At 38.5% G+C, this 9,906-nt stretch overlaps 1 protein-coding gene across 2 annotated transcripts; it reads right to left on the reverse strand.

The window, feature by feature from the left end:
* Positions 1 to 568: 568 nt before the first annotated feature.
* LOC109216245 (type I inositol polyphosphate 5-phosphatase 12-like) lies at positions 569 to 8,742 on the reverse strand. 2 transcript variants are annotated; one of them, XM_019380387.1, is made up of 12 exons: positions 7,814 to 8,742; positions 6,491 to 6,845; positions 5,980 to 6,232; positions 5,029 to 5,842; positions 3,753 to 3,877; positions 3,418 to 3,502; positions 2,995 to 3,160; positions 2,852 to 2,892; positions 2,507 to 2,774; positions 2,179 to 2,302; positions 1,750 to 2,110; positions 569 to 1,330 (listed from the first exon to the last, which is right to left on the reverse strand). In XM_019380387.1, exons 1-12 carry the CDS (start codon positions 8,258 to 8,260, stop codon positions 854 to 856), a joined length of 3,516 nt encoding a protein of 1,171 aa, XP_019235932.1. In that variant the 5' UTR covers positions 8,261 to 8,742; the 3' UTR covers positions 569 to 853. The 2 variants fall into 2 exon arrangements, with proteins under 2 accessions (XP_019235932.1, XP_019235931.1); XM_019380386.1 differs by having other exon boundaries at positions 2,852 to 3,160.
* Positions 8,743 to 9,906: the final 1,164 nt, after the last annotated feature.

Below are 9,906 nucleotides of genomic sequence, written 5' to 3' on the forward strand. Positions count from 1 at the left end.
CAAGTCGGTCCATGAATCGAAGTGTCACTGAATGATGCCAAATTTCGACAACACCTAGAACGAGCTCTCCGTCATTCAAACTTGGTCCACCTGTTACGTTCTTCGTTCTCCCCTTTGACACGATTTTGAGCTGATGAGACAGCACTGTTTGGTTGAGGTAGTGTATTCAGTTTTGGGATGAGTCAACTAGGCCTGGTCCCGGACCATGGAAGAACTCAAATCAAGATAAAGTTTCTTGCTTTCATTCTTACCTTATTTGCGTCATCTAACAATTTTTTACTTCCTTCTTTCTTCCCCATCTAGAGTATCTTGATTCTAGACTCAGGTGGTAATTACAACGAGGTATCAGAATCACAATATATCCAGCATCTTTTATGTTTCTTGGCATGCATATCAGCATAAATGCAGGGCACGAGACTTGCAGAGCAGCCATTCTCTGAATGTAACATGAATGCAACACGACTGAGAATAGCTTAGTCAAAAAAAGAACTGTACAATAAAGAATTGGCAAGAATCGTGCATATCTACAGCCAAGTAGTCTTTTGGTGAATCATAAACAGCTTTCGACTGATCAAAACTGCAAAATTTATCATATAATGTTGAGATAATATTAACAATAAAAAATCTAGGAACCTAGTTCTACTGCAAAAATGGAAGAGGGAAAGAATACTCTATGCCCAGATTTCTGAGCTGGATACCAAGCTCCACACTAATCATCTTATGAGTATATACATCAAGATTTATCACTTATTGTCAGCAAAGGGAATCCCAACCTTTTACATCAAAGAAAATAGCTTGGAACCACCTTGTGGTGCAATTGTTTTGTTTTTGTTTATAGGCTTTCATGCAGATATCAGGTACGATGAAAGCCTTGATGGTCATTCATCATGTCAGATGCACTCCCCACATGTTGAACAGACCTGTGGTGGGAGCTCCCCTCATTTCTTCTGGAACTGTTTGACTTGTGGTGCGAGCTCCCTTCATTTCTTTTGGAGCCGTTTGACCTGTGGTGAGAGCTCCCTTCATTTCTTCTGGAACTGTTTGACCTTTGGTGGGAGCTCCCTTCATTTCCTCTGGAACTGCTTCTTGAAATCATGCATACTGCATTAGCTGAGAAACTGCAGCGGAGGTGTACCTGATGTGTTCTTACCTCAGTCGAGCAACTGGCTTTCACATTGATCATCAAAATCACCTCCTTTTCTCTTGTGTCCTCAGACCATTTGCTTGGTGGAATACCATCTGCAGAATCTTCTGAATTATGTAACTCTTCTTGACGTACCAAGATCTCGACATCTTGATCAGATTTGATCATTCCAGCCGCAGGTGTGACCTGAATCAGACAAACTTATAAGCTGGCAGTGCTTGCAGAAGAGGTCTACTATCAGTCCAGAGTAGTATAAAATGCTATTCTTTTTTAGTATAGAAAGTAAAGTATTATGGCTCAGGTTCCTGGATTAAGTATGCTTTTTCTGTTGTTTACAACATGTTACAAAATGTATTATGTAGAGGGAGTTTCGCCTTCATCCATTTTATGATGACACTCTATAAGTATGACGTAAGAAGCCAAGAATTGAAAAAAATAAGGGACAAACAATCCTTGGAGCTTGAATCTATTTTTACGCTCTTTTCATAGCCGGTGAACTTTCGGATGGATAAGTAAATTCACCAAAAAAAAAAAAAAAAAAAAAAAAAAAAAAATTGGGACTCAAGAAGAGTGATTGTTCAATAAGCCATGGACTTGGAAATCACCTCAAGCCAACGGGGAAAGCCAAAAGAACCTTTGGGACGATTCTCTGATTTTTGCTTGTCCTCGTTGATAGCTGATTGACCTTGGCAAGTGATTTGGAAGAAAGCATTATCTTGTCTGCTTTTGTTGGTAATTATTAAGCTGAATGCTTCTTGATTCTGAAGAAATATCTGGGTGGCGCTGACAACTACTTCAGGTAAATAACGCAGTTCTGCCAGTAAAGACCTGATTTTATCATTATACCGGAAAATCTTCCCAAACTCTTGTCTCCTTACTGATCTATCAACATGGGCAACTTCAATGTTAAATTTGCATCTTACGGGCTTATGATCACTTTCGGTCACTTCCATGCAAGCATCATACCTATCACATAAGAGAAATTAGTTTCTACATGAAACAAGAAAGAGCCTACTGAGCACTGAGAAACCTACTGTAAGACGGAAGCAACTACAGGGCACCATAAACTGCACTCCATAGAAGGAGCTGCCCGGCTATCTCGATATAGCACTCGGTCACACCAAGCTGGAATTCGTTTCTTCTCCCCAGAATCATATCCTAAGGTGGAAAGAGAAAACATCTTTCAGTGCTTTTTGACATTTCATGCATTAAGAAATACAATCCAAAAGGCAATATCAAACTGGTTCTTGGACATATCTTTGTCATTCAAACACACTAAAAAAACAGTTTAACTAGTACTTAACAAAGTGTAAGAAAGTAAGATGTTGAGTCGCATGTTAATCATTTACAAATATATCTCACCTCCTAATCCTGGTTTCCCCTTTTCAAATTTGTAAGTTGGAGGAAATTTGATGATTGCTTCACGCATCCCTTGGAAGACTTTGCCAGCTTTCATTTCTGCCCTTAATTGATCTTTCTCTCTAAGCCATTCAAAGCATCTTTGCGAGACAAAGTCCCTTGCTTCGTCATAAGATATTCCAAAAAGACGATAATTAAGATCACCACAGAAAATCACCATATCAGCTTCAGCAAGGTCAGGCTTTCCCTCGTTAGGACTAATTGCTGCAGCCTTTTATAGAGGATTTTAAGCGTTAGTTCAATTGTAAAGATGGTATGAAACTGATGAACACAAATACTGCATCATACATCTGTATCACGAAGCATTTGAGCAGCAGATGAAACACCAGCTGCAAGAGAGAGGATCCATGGCAGGCCAGAAGAGTAAAGCAGCCACAGTAAATATGTGGAGAAGACAAGAGAGCAAGTCAAAAACAGGTATCGCAGCATACCAGCAGCATTGTCAAGAAGGTTAGAAGATCGAGTGAAAGCCATTGTTCTATATATATGGTCAAAATCAGCATTGCGGCGGTTGACTGCTTCTAAATGTGCTGCAAAGTGACAGTTCACAAAGCACATAATCCGATCAAGTACTCTTAACCGCAGACCAACTCCACCCTGGATTATAATTGTATAACCATAAAAACATTGTGCCAGCCAGTTCATTTCCCTTTTCAAGGAGAAAAAGACAATAACTTAGACTATAAGATGAAGCCCTTATAATTGTCTTAAGTAGTGTCTCAATCATCTTCATTACCTCACCTTGAATGACTACCTAGAATTTTGTCCAATTTGACTACTTAAATAGTTTGATGAATTCTAATCTGGACAAGATCAAGGATTTGCTATACCTCTTAACATGAAGAGATACTTACCTTATTACCAATTGCACGTCCTAAACCACATGCAACTGCCGCAACGTCAAGGTCCCCCACATGTGCTCTAAGAGTTTTTCTCACCCTAAGTTAAAGATTAACAATCAATAAATCAACTGCACCATAATCCCAATATAGTTGCAGTAAGTTAAAGGGTGTTAATAAACATAATATTTTAGTAGTATGAATAGGCAGGAGCCAATGGAAGAAATACTTCAGCTAATTCAGTCCGAAATGCGACGTTTTACGAAGAATGGGGTTTTTGAGGCACAACTTCCATTTCAGTTTGAAGAATGGAGAATAGCTCATTAAAAATAACCATCATAAGTTCTTACCAGATAGCAATAAGCAAGCCAGCTAGTTGCCTTGATCCTACCCTTTCAAAAGTTGATCCTTCGTCCAAAGTCTTTCCTATTGCATCCTGCCACCATTGCCCACTAGAAGTTCCTTCTAGTCCTACCTACAGTTGACATTGCGATCAGGATAATGCTATGCACATTAGACAAGATCAGGAAAGTATAAGGTTTCACTATCGACATGGTTGCCAGTATGAGTATCCTCAATTATCAATAATATCTAATACAAAATTGAATTAATGATAGACTTGGAACTATTAAAAGAGATGCTAAAGAGAGCAAGTCTTGCTAACTAAATTGAGCATTTAAAGCCATCCAGTACATCACCAAGGCTTATAGCCTAGTGGTGAGTGGGAGTCTCCCACACAATAGGTGTGGGTCTGACTCCCACTAATCTGCCCTTCCTCCCTGATCCCCCTATGCAATAAAAACAAATTGAAAAAAGAAGATAAGCCAATGAGTATACAACTTTTCTGTGCTCAATGATTGCTTCTTGAAATGCAAAAGTTCCTTTAGCAGATCTAGGATTCTACCTACAGGATACATACAATGGTAGACCATGTCCTATAATCTCTTAATCATGCTCAGGTATTTGATAAGCAATCAGAGACAGAATAGACATTGTATCTTGTCAAATCTTTTAGCTAATAGATTCTTGACTTTTTGGGCCTGAATAATAGATCTCAAGTATTTTAATTACTTTTTGTTTTCTATTGAATGCCAAACTTGCCAGTTGAAGGTGGTGTTTCTATTAAATCAGCTAGGATCCCTATAAGATGTGTTAAACTGTCTCTGTCAATAAGCGGAGAAGAAGTCAAAGGTGAATATCTCTTTGCCCCCCTCTTCAGTCAATGATTTGGCCTTTGTCTCTTTTTTCCTTTTAATTAGTTTTTGGGACATTGGTGGAGGGAATGCGATGTTGTTTCCATATATACATTTGGATAACCCCTCACCTCATGAGCTAGTTTTAGATTGAGTTAGGCCCAAGGTACATTCTTTGCATGATATTAGGGCTAGACTCATCTCAACTCTTTAGTTACTCAATGTTGGACTCCCATGTTATATTTTCCACGCTCCAAATGTCTAGCCCTGGGCATGCAGGGGCTAGAATGTCCAACATTGGTTGAGGGAATGAATTGTTGTTTTCTTATATGATCTTGGACAATCCTAACCTCATGACCTAGCTTTTGAGGTTGAGTTAGGCACACGGTCCATTTTCTTTACAAGATGTAAAGGGTGTGCTTTGATAGCTTACAGTTTCTTTTGCAGCAGACATTGCAAGAAAACCTGCTCCCATTTCTACTTCTTGCAACCCAATTACTACAATCCCAACATCCGAAATTGCAGAACCCAGCCAAGTTGCCAGTGCTTCCTGTGACGCTTTTCCTTCACCAACGTTCCACGTACCAACCAAAATCCTAAAATTATCTTTTCTGGTGTATAAATATCTTCTCTCAGCTATTTCTGATGGTAATATGTTATCAATAGGTCCTGGAGTGGCGAGGGCCCATCCGCGTATACCTCCATGATTAGCTAAGCTAAAAACATAGTCATCCCCGACTGCCATTTTTATTACAGGCCCGTTGTGAGCAACCCAACCAGCTAGCAAGTTCCCTTCAAGGTCCAGGACCTGTACCATACCACTTACATAGCCAACCCATATTCGAGAACCATGAGCACATAAGCATAGAACAGCGCAAGGATGATGATGAAAATCTTGCAAACGATTGCCATTTCCATCCCACTGCAGAAGTAAGCCATTTGAACATCCACTCCAAATCATCCCATCAGATGCAAGCACAAGGGCCTCTATTTTCCTATTATCTTCTGCAAATGCCCCTGCCCCCTTTGTTGCAACTCGACGTACAGCACCTGCAGCTCCCATTATAGCATTGCGTGAACGCTGGAAAAAGTTACTTCCTTGTGACTTTTCTTTTTTAGATTTGGAGACAAGCTTGACATTCCTCTCATCCTCCACTGCTTGGTCTGGCATCGATGACATATCAACCCCATTCTCAATCTGACCGTCTATATTATACACTTTCAGGAGTTCCCTAGTCCGTGCATCCCTGCAGTTGTCCAACTATCAGGGTAATTAGTGGCTAAACAATTAATCAGTACAGAAAGTTTTACCTCTTCCCTAATGAATAAACATTAAACAAATACATACATCATGTTCATCTGGAAGCAATGTAGAGGAACATACCATAACGAGAAGGATAAAGATCCAGCTGCCCAGATTTTTCCTCTTACATGATCAGAGAGCAGACACTTTATGTCAGAAGACGAGATATTACATACACCATTAACTGTAACTTGGCTTCTAAGGTCAACAAATGACCTTTCCACAAGTAAAGCAGCCATGTGTGTTTCTTCTGGTGATAGAGAGAGAGATTTGTTTACTGCTTCACGTGGCCAAATTTGTAAGATACCACCTTCAAACCCAGACCATATATCACCTGGACCAAGAAGTGAGTAGTCATGATATATTGTTATCCAAGAAGTGAGTAGTTATGATATATTGTTCTTGGAACACTATCAGAAGCAAAAGATTATTTCAGCATAATTAAAGCTAAGATAAGGTAGTGAGGTAGACCAGTAAGACAAGATAACAATAGAAGTTAAATAGGGTGATCAAAATGATAAACATTGACTAGGATCATAGGTTAATTTAATATATGAATTGAAAACGCGAACAAGGAAAAACTAGAGATTACCATAAGAAGATATCACCATTGAAAGAATAGGACCACGATGAGCCTGCCAGGAGAGGCCTTCCTTGAAAGGGGAGTCATCAGAACTAGGATGGTCCATTCTCCAAGACCTAATCTTGCCATCCTTATGCCCACTCCAGATCAACTCATTCCCAGAATCAACCATCAAACATAATGTGGGTGACATATCAGCCGACTCATAAAATGGTGCTGCATCCTCATCCCCTCTCCTTGCACGACCTCCAGCTCCCATTCCAGGCTCATACTGATCTGAAAAATTCCACACTCTTACTCCAGATTCTTGTCCTGCCCACAGTTGTGTCGCTGTACAGGCAATAGTCCTCAAAAATTTCCCAACCTGTATTGTTATTAAAATTTTGTAAAGAGAAAAGGAAAGAGGATAATAAGGGGAAAAAATGTAGAGATGTGCATGCGTTACACATCAATAACTCCCCATCCATTCTAAATATTTTGTAACTCATTCCTGATTTCATCTTCTTTTTTTTTTTGTGGACGATGCACATTCAAAACTGTGTTTCCAACATATACACTTGTTTCTACAAACTAACACAGTACGCTGGATGTGTTTGGTATCATCTTTCTTGAATAATTCAGTTTCTAGTATGTAAATTGTTTTCTCTAAAGAAAATATTTTCACCAAAAGGCACAATTATTTCGTCACTTATGAGTGGATGTCATTTTCCTTTTACATATATTTCAAACTCTTATCCCATATCACTTGTTTTAACCAACATGTGTGTCTTAGTTGTTAACCTTAATGCTCAAAAATAATAACAGAACACCATCATCATACCCTGCTCTCCGTCTAATACCAAGGGAGGAAATAGGTCAAGGAAAGGGGTACAATTGAAACCCCTTCGTTGACAAAATACACCGTGCAAATAGGGTAAAAATGATTTTTTTTTTTTGGTTATAATGAAGTGGCAAAGGGGTCCAAAATTGCTTTAGGCACAGGTTCAAATCTCAAGTCTGACGTTCTAATTTTTTTAAAATCCCCTTACATAAATCTCTGACACCGCCATTGTCTAATAGCAGTACTATATGTCAGATAGGTTAATGAACAACCAAACAATTCCCCAAGGTAAAACATTTTCCACTCGATTTCCTCCATAAAAATATTGACCATGATGACACACTTTTATCTTTAGCCGGTCAAAAGAATGATACTCTCAATGATATATTGAGCTAGACAAATGTCTATTACTCTTGTTTTAGATCACAAGTTTTAAAAGTTTTTGTTTCATAATTAAAACACCATTACACCATCACAGAAAATGGGACAGAGGGAATACTAATTTTGTTCACCTGGGTTTCTTTGAGGGGGTGTGGCCTGAGCTCAAGGTAAGTAGGACGTGCAGGATGAAGAGGGGCACGAGCTGAGACTTTAAAGTTTCCAACTCCACCCCCACTTCCTTCAAACTCCGGCAATGGCAATGCATGATTCTTATCATCTGAACCATCGGCCGCCAGCCCAATACCTTCAATCTTTTGATTAACCAAATCAGAGGAGCCTTTAATATCGTTTGATAAATAATCCTCTTGCGGCAAACCATAATTATGATTGTGATTAATGATGCGATCATCGAGGCTGCGATTATTGCGGAGCTGGTGCTGGTGGGGCTCACGCTTGTGGTGCGTCCCCGTATATGTTCTCAGCTGGTGGCTTTTGGATTGAACATTTTGTCGAACAGGTTGTGTGCTACTCGGATTCTGATCCCATCCATGCACGCCATCGTCTTTGCTTTCGTCCATGTAATCAAATCTACTAGGAGTACTAAATTTTAATTCCAAGTTAGTGTCATTTGTTTAATGAAAATATTTTAATTTCTAAAACATGCAAAAAGATTTGAATTCATCAACTCCACAGAATTTTGTATTTCAGAAGATTTCTTTTTATTTTTTTAAAAGAAAGACAGAGGAAATTGGGAAAAGCTTCATTTTGTACGTAAGAAAAGCGAGAGATCGAGATGATCAGTGGGGAAACTAGGGAAGAAGGAAAGCATGAAGAGAAGAATGAGCCAAAAAAATGGAATCAAAATTGGGGTATATGTGAAGAATAGATCAGAATGAAGCTGAGGGAGTGGATATGCATGGGAAGAGGAGCAGAGTTCGGGAGAATTGAGGATAACGCGAGCTTCACTTGTACAACACCTAATTTTATTTTATAGCAAATAATAAAATTTTCACCGGCTATGAAATGAGTATGTTGCCTGAAATGAGTATGTTGAGATGGATGTGTGGACATATCAGGAAAAACAAGATTAGAATGAAGTTATTAGAGACAAAGTGAGAGTGGTCTCTGGAAGACAAGTTGTGGGAATCGAAGTTGGGTTAGTTTGGGCATGTGAAGAGGAGAGACATAGATGCCTCGGTCAGAAGGCATGAGAGATTGACCATAGTGGGCTTTGAGGAAGGGCAGGGGTAGGCCGAAAAAGTATTGGGGAGAGGTGATTAGGCAGGATATGTCATTGCTTCACCTAACCGAGTACATGACTCGCGATAGAAAGGTGTGGAGGTCGAGGATTAAGGTGGTAGGTTGCCTACGCATTTGTGAGTTTCTCCTAGGTTTACCAGTAGTACTAGTATTATTCTTGTATCCTTTTATTCTTAGTTCTTTATTACTTGTTATGTCACTCGCTTCCATTACCTTATTACATTACTGTTTATATTGCCTGTTGCTTTATTTTTACCGTTCCTTAAGCCGGGGGTCTATCGAAAATAACCTCTCTGGCTTTATAGTGTAGGGGTAAGGCCGCATACACATTATCCTCCCTAGACCCCACGTATCGGATTAAGCTGGATTTTTTTTGTTGATGTTGTTGTTAGCAAATGGTAAATTTGGCATGTATCAATTTCATACAAATAGAAAGTTTTAATTATATTCCACTAATTTAATTTTAAGGATTATAAATTTCATATTTTAAAAGGCTTACTTGTAAATATTTTTTAACTGACTTGATAAAGTAAAATATTTCTTACACGGATAGTGTATAACTTAAGCTCCAAAAAATATTAAAGATTTGGAATAAATCATCATATCAAAAAATATTAAAGGTTTCACGTACTGATTTTGATGATAACAAATCAATATAATTATTAATCAAATAGCATTTACTTGTGGTAAACTTATTCTTGTGCAGGTTTGTTCAAGGAAAAAGAAGTTGGTAAAGATCCAAACAAATATTGAAAAGAGAACATCATGTGATGAATTTATGCGAGAAAATATAATCAAGGAATATTATTTTCAGGGATTTAATCTCCAAGCGTCATAGATTGAATAATATTTGAAAGTCAAATTTCAAATATTGAATGGTTTACTACAATATTAGAAGAAGTCTCTACGGAAATTATGGAAGGAAAGTTCTTCAATATCTTGAACGGAATGTTGCTAAAATCCT

The sequence above is a fragment of the Nicotiana attenuata genome, unplaced genomic scaffold, assembly GCF_001879085.1.
Source record: "Nicotiana attenuata strain UT unplaced genomic scaffold, NIATTr2, whole genome shotgun sequence".
NCBI classification, from domain to species: domain Eukaryota; kingdom Viridiplantae; phylum Streptophyta; class Magnoliopsida; order Solanales; family Solanaceae; genus Nicotiana; species Nicotiana attenuata.